At 42.3% G+C, this 18,588-nt stretch overlaps 1 protein-coding gene and 1 pseudogene across 2 annotated transcripts; one reads left to right on the top strand and one right to left on the bottom strand.

The window, feature by feature from the left end:
* Positions 1–3: 3 nt before the first annotated feature.
* Positions 4–9,434, bottom strand: LOC135553031 (signal recognition particle receptor subunit alpha-like; annotated as a pseudogene).
* Positions 9,435–11,339: 1,905 nt separating this feature from the next.
* tirap (toll-interleukin 1 receptor (TIR) domain containing adaptor protein) lies at positions 11,340–18,371 on the top strand. Of its 2 annotated transcripts, none has more exons than XM_064985086.1 (3): positions 11,340–12,297; positions 14,673–15,233; positions 15,372–18,371. In XM_064985086.1, the coding sequence occupies exons 1-3, from the start codon at positions 12,012–12,014 to the stop codon at positions 15,485–15,487; spliced, it is 963 nt and encodes a 320-aa protein (XP_064841158.1). In that variant the 5' UTR covers positions 11,340–12,011; the 3' UTR covers positions 15,488–18,371. The 2 variants fall into 2 exon arrangements, with proteins under 2 accessions (XP_064841158.1, XP_064841159.1); XM_064985087.1 differs by lacking the exon at positions 11,340–12,297 and adding an exon at positions 12,359–14,016 and having other exon boundaries at positions 15,372–18,370.
* The last annotated feature ends 217 nt before the right edge of the window (positions 18,372–18,588 follow it).

Genomic DNA, 18,588 nt, shown 5'->3' with positions numbered 1-18,588 from the left:
TTGGAAAACGTATAAACATAAGATAGTTACATAACAAAACCATAAGTTGTTACAGGCTATCATAACAGCTTTATTTAGAAATGTTTACATTCTCAAATTGACACATGGGACTGGAAAAATGTAAGACTTGTCATTTTGACCCTTTTTATTTTGTTTTCAAAATGACAAAGGGGTAGAAAGCTGTTGTCCAGAGACCTTTGACGTCTCTGGACTTTTAACCGCAAATGTAATAACCCATGTCTCTTCACCTCCACCAAATTGAACTCCAATTCGGAGGAAGAAGGGAGCATAGGGGTCCATCATGGAGAGCGAGAGAAACAAGAGTTAGTGTTGTGCAGGCTTAGATGTTTTCAGCAGACAGACCATCACCTCTGCAGTGGTGATGCTTCAGGGAGACGGGATAGGCACTATGGTCACTAAGCTTTACTCAGGGACAGGGTGGCTGCTGAAACGTGTCACCTCTAGCAAGCTTTCATACCTGCCATTTTCTCATTGAAGTGAAGGGGAAAAAGACAATGCCAGGAAGTGAATGACATTTTCTATTTGATCAGATGGAAATGTCTCTTGTTGAACTTCACTGCATCACTTTAAACTGTTGGTCCAAATTCAAGAGGATGCAAGAGATCTTAGTGCAATGTTGCTTAAAAAGTCAACAACCGCCCCGTTCCCAGACGGAGCTGGGAGGAAGCCTGTGAGTTTTGCGTTTGGTGCCATGTGGAGGATGTGAACTGCAGGACCAGACATCTCAAAGCGCAGTGTTTGTGGTTGGCTTTGTCACAATGGTGGTGAACAGATGCAGGCAGCAGCCACTCAGGCCTTCATAAGGGCGCCCACCACAGCACGGGCATTGAGGCTCCGCAGGTCATTGTAGGTCTGCCCCGTGCCGACAAACACAATGGGCTGCCCTGTGATGTAGGTCATTGAGATAGCAGCACCAACCTGAAGGGAGGAGTGACGTCAGCTTTGCAACCACAAACCACGCAGACTTCTGTTCTTACCGATTAGGGTGTCCTAAACAGCATTTAAAAGCTTTGACTTCCATCAAACAATTGTCTCAACTTTGACATTCTGTTAACCCATAAGAGTACGCTTGGGGGGGGGGGGGGGGGTCGTCTAAGTTATATGGAATCGTTTTAAGATGGTCAGACCAAGGATGCGTTTGAATTATAGCAATATATACAGTACCCGTCAAGTTGACGCCTACTCATTCTAGGGTTTATTTTCACTATTTTCTACATTGTATGAACACATGTTTTAAATCAAAGTATTCACCTTTTGCCTTGGCATTCTCTCAACCGGCTTCTTGAGGTAGTCACCTGGAATGCATTTCAATTAACAGGTGTGCCTTAAGGTAATTTGTAAAATTTCTTTCCTTAATGTGTTTGAGACAGTCAATTGTGTTGTGACATTGTAGGGGTGGTATACAGAATATAGCCCTATTTGGTAAAAGACCAAGTCCATATTACAGCAAGAACGACAGTCCATCAGGAAAATTACAAAAACCATTAAGCGCTATGGAACTGGTTCTCATGAGGACCACCACAAGAACCGGAGTTACCTCTGCAGCAGGACAAGTTCATTACAGTTAACTGCACTTCAGATTGCAGTCCAAATAAATGCTTCAAATAGTTCAAGTTACAGACACATCAACTGCTCAGAGATTCTTCATGGTAAATTGCTGCAAAGAAACCACTACTAAAAGGACACCAATAACAAAGAAGAGACTTGCTGGGCCAAGAAATGAGCAATGGACATTAGACAGGTGGAAATCTGTCCTTTGGTCTGACGAGTCCAAATGTTTGGTTCCAACCTCTATCTTTGTGAGACACAGAGTAAGTGAATGGATGCTCTCAACATGTGTGGTTCATATTGTGAAACACGGAGGTGGTGGTTTGCTGGTTACACTGTCGGATTTATTTAGAATTCAAGGCGCATGGCTACCACAGCATTCTGCAGCACACACAGTTACGCCATCCTATCATTTGTTTTTCAACGGGACAATGATCCAAAACACACCCCCAGGCTGGGTAAGGGCTATTTGACCAAGAAGGAGAGTCATGAAGACCTGGCCTCCACAAACACCTGACCTCAACACAATTGAGATGGTTTGGGATGAGTTGGACCGCAGAGACAATGAAAAGCAGCCAACAAGTTCTCAGCATATGTGGGAACTCCTTCAAGACTGTTGGAAAAGCATTCCAGGTGACTACATCATGAAGCTGGTTGAGTGTGGAAAGCACTCATTAAGTCAATGGGTGGCTACTTTGAAGAAACTCACAATATATTTTGATTAGTTTAACACTTTTGGTTACTACGTGAGTCCATGTGTTATTTTATATAGTGTTGTCTTCACTATTATTCTATAATGTAATAAAAATAAAGGAAAACTTAAATGAGTAGGTGTGTACAAACTGCCTGGTACTGTATATATTTGATTATTTTTGTCCTTACTGCTATTAGCCCATACAAATTGATTAAATAACAGACTCACTACATGGAACAGATGGTCCCAACAAAATATAAAAGTGAAGTTTGTTCTGAAGTGTCTGTCCTATATCTGAGAGATATAAGAAAGATCAGGAAACTTGTTTTATTTTTACATGTATTTAATGGCATACAAACCTTGTCATCAATGGTGTCAAACTTGGTGAGAACGATCCCATCAATGAGACGTGGCTTATCAGACATGGAGTGATCAGCCAACGCCTGGTTAAATTTCACCTGAAAGTAAAGTATCGCACTCGTTATAGTGTGGAGTGCAACATGAGACAGCTATGCAAATCAACAAACAGTTACAGTAAGCATCAGGTAGCCTAGCGGTGAAGCAGAGCGGGTGAGTAACGGAAAGGTTGCTGGTTCGAATCCCCGAGCGACTAGGTGATAAATGTGTTGATGTGCCCTTGAGCAAGGCACCTGAACCCTAATTGCTCTTGTAAAGCTCTCTATAAGAGTGTCTGCCAAATGTAAAATGTGCCCTCTGCATGACAATATTGAAAAATATAATCCAGTAGCATAGCCCATTTCAACTTTCTAGGGTTGTAAGTAAAGCTCATATTTTTATGCCATTTTAATCCTTGGATGGGCTGCCTAAGTTTTTTTTTTCAGATCACCTAAATCCAAACACTGTAAAAATGTAATGTAATGTAAGTATTTGGGATAGAGAAACTCTTTCGGTGTAAACTTAAAACGACAAAAAAACTAAGTATGTACAAAAGACTTTCCCCATACATGTTTTTATAATATAATCTTCGACAAGTAACAATAACCCAAATAAAAGCTAGACAGTCAAGGTGAATTGAAAATTTAGCAGAATTTAGCACTATTCATCTGGCTATTGTATTAGCAAAACACAGCATAAGCTATGGCAAATTACATAGCATTGTAGGAAACTAGCTTTAGAAGTGAAAAGTTCTCAGCTCCATGGCAGAATGTAGAATTAAAATAAATTAGTTTAACTGCAAAAAAAACTAAATCGCTTCGCTCCAATATTCAACAATTTTAGGAAATTGGCTTAGAAATTCTCAAATGTTTTTACACCAAGACAGGGTCCTTTTTTTGATCCAGAAAAAATCTAAAGATATAGCATAATCCAAAATAAACTCAAGAATATTCGAAACGGATGCAAATTTATTTGGTAGTCCGTTTTTTATCTTCTAGGGATCTGAGTGTCACAGGCTGATGAAACAGTAGGATGTTATATGTTCTAAAAGGACTTACTAGCTGGTCGACAGCCTCGTTGCCCACTAGAGCCTCCCCCACAAACAGCACCAGGTCAGGCATGTTGACAGCTATCAGCTTGGCCAGGGCCGTCATCAGCGGGGTGTTGTCCTGCATCCGTCCAGCAGTGTCCACCAGCACCACATCAAAGTCCTGGTTACGGGCTGGACAGAGACGGGGAGACAAAGGAGGATTTCTTCACTTGGTTGAATGGATGTCTGGCTTGGTCCATGTACTCAGTTTATATGTGATACATTAAGAAGCATTCGTGAACCCCTCCTGCATATCACCATACATTTAATTGAGATCAGAGAGCTATTGCATACTATGGGGCTAAAATGATCTAATATATGAATGGCAAGCTGGGGCATGTTATGGTTACCATAGGCGATAGCCTCCATGGCGATGCCAGCGGCATCCTTCCCGTAGCCTTTCTCATAAAGCTGCACTACGGGGCGTCCCCTGTCATCCTGAGGGGGGTGCAGGGAGTTAAGGCGGCGCTGGTGGGTACGCAGCTGCTCCACGGCCCCCGCACGGAATGTGTCACAGGCTGCTATCAGCACGGTGAAACCGTTCTCGATTAGCCAGAAAGAGATCTGCACACAGAGGATGGTGGGTTTCAGTAAATAAAACAATATTTTCCCTGCTGGTTTTTCTGTGGTCTGAATGGGGGCTTACTAGGTTATCTAGGTCATAGTACAGCCAGGAAAGTCCCAACCAGGACCTGGTTTGGTTAAATGGATGCAACCCAGGTTTAAAATCCCCAGCAATACCAATGTTTTCAATATGATGGATTAACAGGAAAAAAAACATTGACACACTGGTGGATCTAACCTTGGCCAGGTTGGTGGACTTGCCAACCCCGTTGACCCCACAGAAGGTGATGACGAAGGGCCTGCGCTGGCTCCGAGCCTCCAAGACGTCTCTCAGGATGTCCACACGCCGCTTTGGTTGCAGGATCTGGACCAGGGAGTCCTGCAGGGCCCCCTTTACTGTTGATGCCACAGCTAGAGAGAGAGGGCTTTATTAGAGCAAGAGGTATACTCAACTGTTGTGCAGTGTCTTCGCATCGCTTTGGGGGAGAGAAGTCCATCTAGTTCACTTCAATCTCTCCACAGGTAAACTCATTCTAATGTGGACTTATTATATTCTGACTGGCTGGGTGGGTGGAAGACAGTTGTACTCACTAGTGAAGGTACCCATGACTTTGCCCTCCAGTTTCTTGGCTACAGAGTCACAGAGTTGGGAGGCAATTTCAGCTGCTACATTCTTAGCTGCAAAAACAATTGATGACAGAAAATTCAATGAATACAAGTCGACTGTGAAGCTTTCCCTCAGGTGAACTAGGACATGAACAAATCAAGTTTGGCTAGTTATGTACACTCCCTTATGTATTTATTTGGACAGTGAAGACAAAACATTTGTCTCCATACTCCAGCATTTTGGATTTGAGATTAAATGTTTCATATGAGGCGACAGTACAGAATGTCACCTTTTATTTGAGGGTATTTTCATACATGTTTAAGCATATAGAATTGAAAGCACGTTATGCATCTACTCCCCCATTTGAAGTACATGTGGATGCTACCATGATTACAGATAATCATGAATTAATCATTAATAATGATGAGTGAGAAAGTTAGAGGCACAAAGATCATACCACCAAGGCATGCGGACCTCTCACCATTACCAATAACAAGGGATGTTAGGAGGGTATGATATTTATCCCTCTAACTTTCTCACTCCTTATTCACAATTCAGGATTATCCGTAATCATGGTAGCATCCACATTAATGTGGATGGTGGGTACGCAGCTGCTCCACGGCCCCTGCACGGAATGTGTCACAGGCTGCCATGTTCAAGAACATTATTATTTTCACCATAAGTGAACATTATTTACCATTCTTTTCTATTGTCCACAACATAATCTGTAACACAACAAACTTTAAATGCAGCTAACAAGTTTGTAACTAGATGTCATTGCATGCTAGGAATATGGGACCAATACTAAACTTGACTACCCCACAAGTGAATTATTTCATATACGTACGACACCTTCAAATGGAGGGACGAGATACATAGTGCTTTCATTTCTAAACGTTAAAACATATGTACAAAAATACACAAAAAAAAAATGACATTCTGTACGGTCACCTGATATGAAACATTTGACCTGAAATCCAAAATAATGGAGTACAGGGCCAAATGTAAAGTTTTAGCTTCACAGTCTAAATAAATACATAGGGGAGTGCGTGTGTTAAACTGATACTGTAGTGGGGAACAGAGGAGTCCATACCGATGAGGTGGTCCCTCATCTTGTCCAGAACTGGCTCCATGTCCTCCTGGCTCAGACTCTTGGAACCCACCAGGCCCTTGAGCATCCCAAACATCCCCCCATAAGCACCCCTTTTGGGGCTAAAAAATGGAATGGATACTTAAGTCGTCAGGTGCAACAGGGCACAACGTCCCATTCAAAGCTTACATTCCTTAGCCATGCTTCTTATTATCTGACACATTTAATAATCTAAGGGTCTCACATTTGTTTGCTTGTGTCAGCAACTACCACCTTCTCCACCGCATCTTCCTCCTCTTCCTCGCTGGACTCGTAATCCACAGCGAGCAGGTCACCCTTCATCGAGCTCAGCTGCATCCCCTGGACAACAAGACAAGACTTCATTAAGATGTGCAATTCCTATAAACTAAGCACTTCTACACCACATGGGCCTTATTTATTAAGGTACCAACAGAGCATCCCTGAAGGATAATAGCTCTAGTCTGGTTAAACCAGTGACCACTGCACTCACAATTATTTCACTTTTCAAATAATGTGAGCACAGATATTCACTCTGGTACAACCAGGCAATATTGTCTCTGCTGCTCTCAAACCCAACAGGCACATACCGGGTCAGCTTGAGCATCCAGGACATGGACCCCAGTAGCATGATCTCCGTTGCCATTACACTGGCTGTAGTCCAGTTCCTTGGTGCTGCTGCCACCCAAGGTCCACACCCGCTTCTCTTTCCCCTTGGTTTTCTCCTTCACAGGTTTGGGGGACTTACTGGAAGGCAAGAGACAACGTGACTTTCCATACTGAAACAACTGTCATTAACATTCCAAATTAGAACTTTAACCACATTGTGTTCCATTCCTCCCCCCACTCACCTGGGCTTCTCTGCAGGTGCCCACATGCGCTTGCGTATAAACTCCTCTCTCTTCTTCTGAATGATCTCCTCCTGGGTCAAGCCCTGGTTACCATTCTCCACTGTCTTCTGCGCACTGGCTGGAGCCTTGGCTTGTTCCCCTTTCACAGGCTCAGTATAATATGAATCTCTTTATGCACCATTAGTTCAGCTCTGTATGGAGTATCAGCCCTAAGATGTGAAACTGCTTACCAAAGAAGCATTTTGAAGTCATCCTCAAATGCAAAACAGCTGCTCAACAGTGTACGGGCCCCCTTTTGCTCCAGCTCATTCTTATAGCGATCCCTGAAGTGGAGCTGTACGTCATCTATGAACTTGTCAACATACGTCAGCGTCAGGATTTTTTGAAAACCCACCTGTACAAAAAAAAAGCAGACAGACAAACATGGTCAGTTGAGTCCACACCATAGACGGCATGAGAAGCTAACACTGCTGTATGCTAGTATGGTATTTTCCTTCAGGAAATAGAACTACAGTGCATTATAATCACATTTCTATATGAAACTTACCACAAAAACCAGCTCAAACTCATTATCGAGTTTGTACTTAAGACTCAAGGCATCATGAGTATAGGAATTGTTGCCACTGCGTTCCTGAAACAAAACAAAAAATAAATATAAAAAAATAAATAAATAAAAATAAAATCAGGGAAGCATTAACATTAGGCTACTCAATACCGTAACACAGATCAGAGGTTTCATCACTGAAATGTAAACATTTCTCATATGTTCTGCACCGAACAAAAATATCAATGCAACATGTAAAGTGTTGGTCCCATGTTTCATGAGCTGAAATAAAAGATCCAAGAAATGTTCCATACGCACAAAAAGCTTATTTCTCTCAAATGTTTGGCACAAATTTATAAATGCTTGTAAGCATTTCACAGTAAGGTCTACACCGGTTGTATTCGGCACATGTGACAAATAGGATGTCAAATCAAATTTTGAGGTCCATTGTTGTGTCATTCATTCTCCACCATCACCTAATCTTTCAGCATGATAATGCACGGCCCATGTCACAAGGATCTCTACACAATTCCTGGAAGCTGAAAATGTCCCAGTTCTTCCATGGCCTGCATACTCGCCAGACATGTCACCCAATGAGCATGTGTGGGATGCTCTGGATCAAAGTGTACTACAGCTTGTTCCAATTTTCGTCAAAATCAAGCAACTTTACACAGCCATTGAAGAGGAGTGGGACAACATTCCACAATCAACAGCCTGAATAACTCTATGTTAAGGAATGTTGCACTGCATGGTGTTCACACCAAATACTGACTCGTTTTCTGATCCAGACCACACCCCAACCTTTAAATAGTATCTGGTACCAAAAAATGTATTCCCAGTCATGTGAAATCCATAGATTAGGGCCTTAATGTATTTCAGTTGACGGATTTCGTTATATGAACTGTAATGCAGTACCATCTTTGAAATTGTTGCATGTTGCATTTATATTTTTGTTCAGTATAAATATTTGACATCTAACGTTAGCTAGCAACGTGGTAATAGCCTTGCATTTTTGGGATAATCCCACTATGCTGTGCTATTGTCATGTGGCTGGCAAAATCATTTGTGCTCGTGTAACCCCCAGTTCCCAAATCCTCCATGTCATGTCTGTATTACGCAAACATATAGCTAGCTCAATCCTAACATTAGGTAGCTAGCTAACAACTGCGCTAACTTGACCAAAACATAAATCATATTTAGTTTAGACAAAGAATAATTTACATGTGTATCTACGAAAGCTACCTAGCTAAATTAGCTAGCCAGTTTGTTGAAGAAGTGGCGACGCTCTGGCGCATACTGAAAAACAACCATAAATACACACCGCTAGGCGGCACGGAAACATGACAGCTGTCCCTTGATTTGAAAGCATCTCTTACCTGAAGGATCACGGAGCGGATCAGCGCATTGACAGGCCCGGTGAAGGATTCTGTAACACCGGTTCCCTGAAAACACCACAACACTATGCCTCCCTTACTGAAGATGGTGAAGAAATCCAGCATCTTGCCACCATGTGCACGAGAGAATATACCAAAGTAAAGAAAACAAACACTAACAAAAACGTGAAAAGGAGAACCTTTAAAAAAAAACGTTAAAAATAAGTGAGCCGACGAATCTTTTAAGTGCCTTCCACCTCGAGAAGGAAATCTAATCAGGTATACACTATCTGATGAAAAATGTCCTCCCAAGTCTAGCTACCTCCACTAAAACTGTTTGACACATCAGATGCAAGACCAGGAAATAGTCTTCTTCTTCGAGGTTTAACGGCGGTTGGCATCCAAAATGTGGTAATTACTGCCACAAACTGGACTATAATTAAAATCCATTATACTTTGTGATAAGAAATGGGAAAACGTGAAAAGGAAATATTTTATAAAATAAATACACCCTTCCAACTAACCCTACAGTCATTAAAAACCCACTACCCCATTCCATTACTTTAACACTATCTGCTCCTGCACCATGCCAACAGCCTGGGAGGATGGGGCACCACCACTCAACATACCCTTTCGTGCTTCTGAAGTCAAAGCTCTTAATAATAATATTTCCTTCTTCTTGTTTTATGGTTGGACTCCAACCCAAAAAGGAGGATTTCCGCCACCTACTGGATGGCGGCAATGCAAATAACTAATAAATAAATAAATGTATTTTATCCATACGTAATAGTGAAACGAACTTAATCCACCCTAATAAAAATAATACATTGCCAAAACAAACAAAACGCTTCCTTCCTTCTTTTAATTATCCCATATCTTCCTTCTCAGGCTCTAGGACCTGAGAGGTTTGTACAGCTTGTGCCAATTTTCCATGTAACTCCTTTACTGAGAAATCTTTCAGCCCCAGGAACCAATCCGCCACATCCACTATGATTTCTATCTTCCTGGACCTCCTCTCCACCTTGGCAGTGCCATTAATTACAATAGTTATAAAGGCCACAATGTCCACCTTCTTAACCTTTAAAACGTCAGGATCCTGCTGTTGAAAGGCAACCTCTGCAGCCTGCAGTGTACGCCTATTCAGCACCATGGACTCTTCTGGTGCACCATTCAAACTCTCAACCATTTTACAGCTACTGTGTATGAAATGCTCTGTACAACCCTGCCTTTGGCCACCTCATTCTCTTTCACCCTTGTGGGGCATTCCAAAGACGTGGTTTCATGGTTCCCACCGCAATCCTATGAGATTTAGGTCAGAGGAAGTTATGTGGAGTAGATTACGTTTGGGCACACAGGTTTGAATGATAGGTTGGATGATAGGGAGACATGAAACAGGTCTGTGTGAGGAGTGTTTAGTGGAGGAACGGTGGAGCATGTGTTGATATTTTGTGAACTGTATGACATAGATAGGGAGAGATGTGTGAAAGGGTTAGAGAGGCTGGATGGGGTTGGGGTGGTGTAATCGGGTGGAGGAAATTGGTAGGAAGTGGTGTCTAGGGCTCTATTTCACTTTCTTAGAGGAACATGACTAATGAAGAGAATGTAATGTACAGTAGGTTGGCTGTGACTGGACTCACACTCCAGTACAGTAGGTGGCGATGTATTAACCCTAAAAGTTGGATGCGATCCAACCCAGTCCTAAAAAAGAATAACAATTAAAATTGATGTGGTGGCAGCTGCGGAGAATTATTTGGGTATACGCATCGGATTCAGCCAATGCCATGATTACTGTATATATGTGATGACCTTTGTATGCTTGCAATGCGCAATGATGGAAAAGTACTGGGTAAATGGAGATGTACTGCTTTAGTTCTCAGGCTGAGAATTGTCTGCTCCTACTGATAGTCATGCAGGCTCAAGGCCGAGATAGTAGAGAGAGAAACCACAGTCTAGACATGTTTTTTCTCATTTTAGATAGAATGGTAAGGTATGATTGACGGTAGGTTGTCCACACCAACTAGTATAAAGAGCGTTGTCTCCTGTTTCGCCACACAGATCTTTACTATAGACTACTGAGGTATTCTGGATGTGAATCTCTGTCTGCAATGGCATTTTATTACTAGAGTTTTATACCAAGGTTCCTGTGCCTGTGTCATCTATCTGGAAGACTGATTGTCAAAGGAAACATACATCAACCCATGCAAAGGACCACCCAACATTTCCACAGCTTCTTGCATCTTCCTCATCACATATTTCACATTTCCACTTCTGTTCCATAGAGCCACATCATCAGCATACAAAAAACATTGATTTTCTGTGATTGCCACAAAGTCATAAACCCCGCCTATTTCTAAAATGTATCTTCTTTAAATGATGTTAAAATTGTGTTAAAATTGTCCAGTGTCCAGTGTCAAAATAATGTCAAAATGGCACATTTAAAACTGTCACGACTTCCACCCGAAGCTGTTCCCTCTCCTTGTTCGGGCAGCGTTCTGCGGTCTACGTCACCGGCTTTCTAGCCGCCACCGATCCATGTTCCATTTTTCCTTTTGTTTCGTCTGTTTACACACCTGGTTCCCATCTCATAATTATGTTCCTTATTTAACCCTCTGGTTTCCCTTTCTGTTTTGTGCGTGATTGTCTTTCGTGTATTCCGGTGTGTTGTAGTTTGAGTCCTCTTTTGTTCTTGTTTGGAACGGGATTTTGTTACGTTTTGGATTGAGTAAATCAGTGATTGTCACTCTCATCTGTGTCCTGCGCCTGACTCCTTCGCTGTCTTTTAGATAGACTCTGACAGAATCAAACCATGGACCGATGAGAGAGGAGGGGGAGGGGTTTACCCGTGCACCCTGTGTCGTCTCCTCAGGTTCCACCATTACCTACCGTGATGTCCACCCCTCCGTCATCAGGATCCGGTGAGATTCAGCTCTCGCTTCCGAGAGCGTATGATGGGACAGCTGTCGGGTGTCAGGGGTTCCTACTCTAGCTGGAGCTCTACCTGGCACCTGTCCAGCCAGCCCCTTTGGGATGCGAGAGAGTGAGTGCCCTCACCTCCTGTCTGAATGTAAAGCCCTGGAATGGGCCAACGCCATCTGGGGCAGGGAAGGTCAGACGTTGGATGATTATGAGGAGTTCGCCCGCTGTTTCCGGGTGGTATTCGATCATCACCTGGGGGGAGAGCGGCGGGGGAACGCCTATTTCATCTACGTCAGGGGATGAGGAGCGCTCAAGATTTTGCGCTGGACTTTAGAACTCTGGCGGCCGGCGTGGGATGGAATGAGCGGGCCCTGATCAATCACTACAGGTGTAGCTTACGAGAGAACGTTCTTCGGGGGCTAGCCTGCAGGGACACCACCCTTACACTGGACCAGCTGGTGGACCTATCGATCCGGTTGGATAACCTGTTGGCCTCCCGCGGACTTTCTGATCGGGATACGTCAGTTATATCCCCCATCGCTGCTGATCCATCCCCGGGAGGTAGAGGTATCCGGCGGAGTGTTGGTGAGTAGGCACACCACTCACCCAGAGCTCCCTGTTGCACACGTGGTTGTCGCTAGAATTTCCGAGGTTTCCCCACGTTCCCAGCATAAGGCGCTAGTAGATTCAGGCGCAGTTGGGAACTTTATCGACCGTTCCTTTGCTATGAGATTAGGGATCCCTATTGTGTCTGATGTTCCCTTCCCTATACATGCCTTAGACAGTCGTCCTTTGGGGTCGGAGCTAATTAGGGAGGTCACAGCTCCGCTCACTATGATAACGTCGGAGAGTCATAGGGAGCGAATTAGTCTCTTCCTAATCGACTCTCCTGCGTTCCCTGTTGTTGGCTTCGCATGATCCCACTATTTCGTGGCAACAGAGGGCTTTCAAGGGATTGTCCCGTCAGTGCTCAGGGAGGTGTGTAGATGTTTCCTTAGGTGCCACTACGGTGGAAAGTCCAAACCAGGTCTCCACCATGCACATTCCCCCCGAATACACACTTAGTTTTGTGATGACATGGAGAGCAAGAAAATACCCCCACCCTCGAGTGGGGTGTTTCGCTTCCTCTTTCATCTGTAAATGAGCTATGTCCAATGCAAAACACAAATCTTGTTGCATTTCAGATGGTTCTATGGTACTACAATTACTGCTATGGGATCAACTCACATACAATACTGACATGTAGGCCCATCCCTAGCCAAAGAAAGTTCCTCCCCTTTTCTTTGCTCCAAAATTAAAGCTTACAGTATTTTTGTCCTCTTGGACAAGGTGCTAAATCCATCTTTCTGATGAAGTGTCTGTCATTTATTAAAGGCTTAGGCCATTTTAGAGTTATTTTACCAATCACACATGGAAACGTACATTGTTTTGTAATTTTCTCACTTTTCAAAAGTAGGTTTTGTCATATTATGCACTTAGTGGTGTGTCAATCTCCTTGAAAGACTGACATTTGGTTGAAAGACGGATGTTCTTAACCACTAAAAGGACACACTGACTACAACACTTTTGCTGATGAAAGGTTTTGGTCTGTATTCATACTTCCTTCAAATAACATAGGCTATCACTATGGCGTGTGGTGTTGAGAAATAAATACAGTAGCCTACATGTATAGCTGTTTAATGGTCTGTCATGCATCACACGTTGTGCCACAGCTTGTTTGTGAAAGTTGTGGCTAAAAGGGTAACTGCATGACTTCCTTCCTGTTGCGTACATAGTTCCCTAAAATATTTGATTACCTACTGAATGATTTGATTCTAACCCAGACAAGAATAATGAATCTGCAGTTGGACGGATGGACGATCAAGTAGCCTACGTTAGAAAACACGCTACAGTTGGATTATTTTTAGTCTGTGGAGGTATAGGCTAGACCTCTCCTGCCCTATGGACAAAACATGTATCTATATTGCAATTTATTGAGACATTGTTCCTTGTGGGTATCAAGACATTTAGACAAACAGTGAGCTGCAGCTGCTACAGATTCAGCTTCCTCTTTTTCTGCTGGGAGTATCAGGGAACCCTTTGGTGTGTTTTATGACATTTTTTGTAGTTAATGTATAACTTTTCTTTTTTGCTTCAATAAATGAGAATTAATGTGTTGTGATCAGCTCTGTTAAGTGCTTAGTGTGTATACAGAGCAGCACATCTATTAAAAGAAATCAAATGCGAAGGATATTACAGTACAGTTTTTCTTATTGGAGGTACAACATTGCAATAGTCTGGAGAATGATGACAAGAGCATGTACGGTAAGTTGAAATAATTTTTTCCTAAACCACATGTACTGTTTGTAGATCAATTTAACATATAACATTATTCACAAATTGGATATAAACTTGCCTATTTTGATAAACCGTTATGATGTGAAAGAACCAGTGGTGGAAAAAGTACCCAATTGTCATACTTAATAAATGTTTCAGGTAAAAGTGAGTCACCCAGTAAAATACTATTTGAGTCTAAAATTAAAAGTATTTGTTGTGAAATATACTTAATTATAAAAAGTAAATGTAATTGCTAACATTACTTGAGTAGCGAAAGTAAAAGTATAAATCACTTAATTTCTTATATTAAGGAAACCAGATGGAACTATTTTCTTATTTTATTTACGGATAGCCAAGGCACACTCAAACATCATTTATAAACGAAGCATGTGTGTTTAGTCCATTGGTCAGATCAGAGGAAGTTGATGATCAGGGATGTTCTCTTGATTAACTGCGTGAATTGGACCATTTTTCTGTCCTGCTAAGCATTCAAAATGTAGCAAGTAATTTTGGCTGTCAGGGAAAATGTATGGAGTAAAAATTACATTATTTTCTTTAGGAATGTAGTGAAGTAAAAGTAAAATATAAATAGTTAAGTAGTTTGCACCACTGGAAAGAACCCATGTTTAATTCTCTTGTTTCAGGTTGGTTCCGTCGACTCTTAGTGAAAAAAGAGTCTCCACAGAGCAGCTCCTCTCCACATGTACAGGTCAGGACTCCATCCCCTTCTGTCGATGGTGCCTCATTGGTTCCCACCTCCACTCCTAACCCACCACCACCTTTTCTGAGCTCTACGATTCGTTGGAGCCAGACCTACGACTTGTGTGTGTGCCATAGCCCTGTGGACATCGAAGAAGCCATCCGTCTGGCCACTTACCTGGAGAAACCGGCATGTGGCCTGCGCTGTTTCCTGCGGCAACGTGACGCCACCGTGGGGGGTGCCATCCCCACCGAGCTATGCCAGGCTGTGCAGAGCAGCCATTGCTGGGCCCTTCTGATCACCCCCAACTTCCTGCTGGATGACTGGTGCCAGTACATGATGCACCAGGCACTTTCTGAGGGGCCCATGTCCAACCGGATCATTCCCCTGGTCCTCAACCTGTCTTACACTCAGTACCCAAAGGAGCTACGCTTTTACTACTACAAAGACCTGAGCAAGAACCCAGAGCGAGGCTACACACAGGTGTACAAGACAGTGCTGAAGTGTGAGTAGTAAAAGTCTGGTACAATTCTTCAGCTATTATTAAGAGTCTGTGGTTGTTGACAAAGAGTAATCTGTCAACAACAACTAGAGACACGTTCAAATCTATGGCTGAATAACCTCTTTGTGCTTTCCTTTGTAGACTTGGAGGACATGGATGAAAAAGATGCTGCTAAAGTTGATTGCAACATGCACAGTACTAGCAATAGATTGGAAGGGGCATCCTGTTTTCCAAGGACAAAACTATCAGAATTCTGAGCCTCTGCTTTCACTTCAGGAGATTGAGAGGACAGAGGCTGCAGATTCCTAGGACTATTGTACATCACACACTGGAGGCTGCTGAGGTGAGAACAGCTCATAATAATGGATGGAATGGAGCAAATGTAATGGCATCAAACCCCTGGAAACCATGTGGTTGATGTATTTGATACCATTCATTACCACAAGCTCGTTCTCCCCAATTAAGGTACCACCATCCTCCTGTGAAATCACACGATAGCTAGAATAAAGAAGGGTCTGACTGACTTAGGGAAATCCCCTTACAAAAACAATCAACTGGGCACATACTGGTTGAATCAACACTGTTTCTACATAATTTCAATAAAATAAAAGAATGTTGAACCAACGTATAATAGACGTTGAATTGAGGTCTTTGACCAGTGTGACTGCACTGGTTGACTGATCTGACATGACCACAATTAACTTATTTTTTTATATCGAGTTTCTTATCGTAAATATTAATACATCTAATCCATTTTGTTGTGTGCAGACTTGCGATCTCAATGTACACTGATTCTCACATGGTGCTCAAAAGCCAGAGTTATGTGCAATAGAAACCTACTTGGACTGGGTTTTCAGTGGAATAATATGTAATCCAACATGGGAGAGTGATGCAAGATAGTAGCGCAGAACATCCCTTTGGTACAAATGATGTTGCTCTGATATGTCATAACCAATGATGTGTATTAACCCTGGATGACAGAACAGGGGGCGCTGTATTGAAGCCACCGGGCAACCATATTGGTACTTCTCCTCAAGCGTAAAAATATTTTGGAAGCTATAAAAAATGTATTTATTAACGTCTACATTTTTTTTATATGATTATTCTATTACAGACACCTTAATGCATACTTTAAAATTACATTATGTGAGCTAAATTAAAAACTATACAAACATTTTCCTTCAAGTGTTTTTTTAGAGAGTACTGTTACTGTCCCCAATACTTTATTTAAAGGGGGAGATCAAGCGGATCCTAACTTATAAGCCTATTTCTATTTTGCCCTGTTTATCAAGTGTTGGAAAGACTTGTCAACAATCAACTGACTGGCTTTCTTGATGTTTATAGTATTCTCTCTGGAATGCAATCTGGTTTCCGCTCAAGTTATGAATGTGTCACTGCAACCTTAAAGGTCCTCAATGACGTCACCATTGCCCTTGATTCTAAGCAATGTTGAGCTGCTATTTTTATTGACTTGGCCAAAGCTTTTGATACAGTGGGCTGGCTAAGGAATATTGGTGTCTCTGAGGGGTCTTTGGTCTGGTTTGCTAACTATACACTGCACTCTTTGAGAGGGGTAAAGTCAGAACATCTGCTGTCTCAGCCACTGGCTGTCAGCAAGAGAGTACCCCAAGGCTTGAGCCTAGGCCCCACTCTCTTCTCAAATAACATCAACAACATAGCTCAGGCAGAAGGAAGCTCTCATCCATTTATATGCAAATGATAGTCTTATACTCAGCTGGACCCTCCCCGGATTTTGTGATAAACGCTCTACAACAAAGCTTTCTTAGTGTACAACAAGCTCTCTGCCCTTAACCTTGTTCTGAACACCTCCAAAACAAAGGTAATTTGGTTTGGTAAGAAGAATGTCCCTCTCCCCACAGGTGTGATTACTACCTCTGAGCGTTTAGAGTTTGAGGTAGTCACTTAATACAAGTACTTGGGAATATGGCTAGACAGTACACTGTCCTTCTCTCAGCACATAATAAAGCTGCAGGCTATAGTTAAATCTAGACGTGGTTTCCTCTATCGTAAATTGCTCCTCTTTTCCCCCCAGCTGCCAAACTAACCCTGATTCAGATAACCATCCTACCCATGCTAGATTACAAAGATGTAATTTATAGATTGGCAGGTAAGGGTGGTCTCGAGTGGGTAGATATCCTTTACCATTCGGACATCAGATTTGCTACCAATGCTCTTTATAGGACACATCATTGCACTCTATACTCCTCTGTAAAGTGGTCGTCTCTGTACACCTGTCGCAAGACCCACTGATTGATGCTTATTTCTAAAACCCCCTTAGGCCTCACTCCCCCATATCTGAGATATCTACTGCAGCCCTCATCCTCCACATACAACACCCGTTCTGCCAGACACATTCTGTTAAAGGTCCCCAAAGCACACATCCCTGGGTCGCTCGTCTTTTCAGTTCGCTGCAGTTAGCGACTTGAACAAGCTGCAACACACTCAAACTGGACAGTTTTATCTCCATCTCTTCATTCAAAGACTCAATCATGGACACTCTTACTGACAATTGTGGCTGCTTTGCGTGATGTATTGTCTCTACCTTCTTGCCCTTTGTGCTGTTGTCTGTGCCCAATAATGTTTGTACCATGTTTTGTGCTGCTACCATGTGTTGCTACCCTGCTGTGTTATGTTTTGCTGCCTTTCCAAGTTGTCTTTGGTCTCTATCTAGGGTTGTGGCATCACTCTTGTCATTTGTGTTCTGTCCAATTTTTTTTTTTGTAATTTTCTTAGCCCCCGTCCCTGCAGGAGGCCTTTTGGTAGGTTGTCATTGTAAGTAAGAATTTGGTCTTTACTGACTTGCCTAGATTAAAGGTTCAATAAAATACATTTTAAAAATCAACAAAAAATACTTATACAATTTTGTCAAATACATAACATTTAGTTGAAATACTGTGGAGGACTGCTCCTACGAGGAAGTTCCAATATGGCCGACCGGTGGCTTCAAAGCCTCTCAATGGCCAATGCATAGCAGATAGAAATCCAGGGTTTATATAAGTCATTGGTCATAACAAGGATGAATAATCAGCTTTCCTACCTTAAAGGGGAAGTTTACCCATTTTTACATGTGGCCTTATCTTCACTCTTTCTGTGCTTCAGTTGATCGCCCAAACTGTTTCTTATATATTTAGTTTTGTTAGAGAAAATTGGAAATCACATTTTGCTCTCATCACTCGCTAAAGACTACACTGCATTATGAAAATGTGTAGAAAGAAGCATGTTATGAAATGCTTTAAATCAATCTTATTCTGTATAATGTCTCTGCACTCAATTTGAGAGAAATGTCCACTGTCCCATAAATCCATATTTGCATAATTTTGTTGTAAATAGCATCATT

The sequence above is a fragment of the Oncorhynchus masou genome, chromosome 13 (genome assembly GCF_036934945.1).
Source record: "Oncorhynchus masou masou isolate Uvic2021 chromosome 13, UVic_Omas_1.1, whole genome shotgun sequence".
In the NCBI taxonomy this organism is placed as follows: domain Eukaryota; kingdom Metazoa; phylum Chordata; class Actinopteri; order Salmoniformes; family Salmonidae; genus Oncorhynchus; species Oncorhynchus masou.
This window is presented reverse-complemented; position numbering and strand designations above follow the sequence as displayed.

Bases quoted from the DNA above. Each gene is read 5' to 3' on its own strand.
- tirap (XM_064985086.1), top strand. From the start codon at position 12,012: ATGAGGAGCGCTCAAGATTTTGCGCTGGACTTTAGAACTCTGGCGGCC. The intron at 12,298-14,672 runs GTGAGTAGGCAC...CTCTTGTTTCAG, and splicing joins AGGTATCCGGCGGAGTGTTG to GTTGGTTCCGTCGACTCTTA. The intron at 15,234-15,371 runs GTGAGTAGTAAA...TTTCCTTTGTAG, and splicing joins GTACAAGACAGTGCTGAAGT to ACTTGGAGGACATGGATGAA.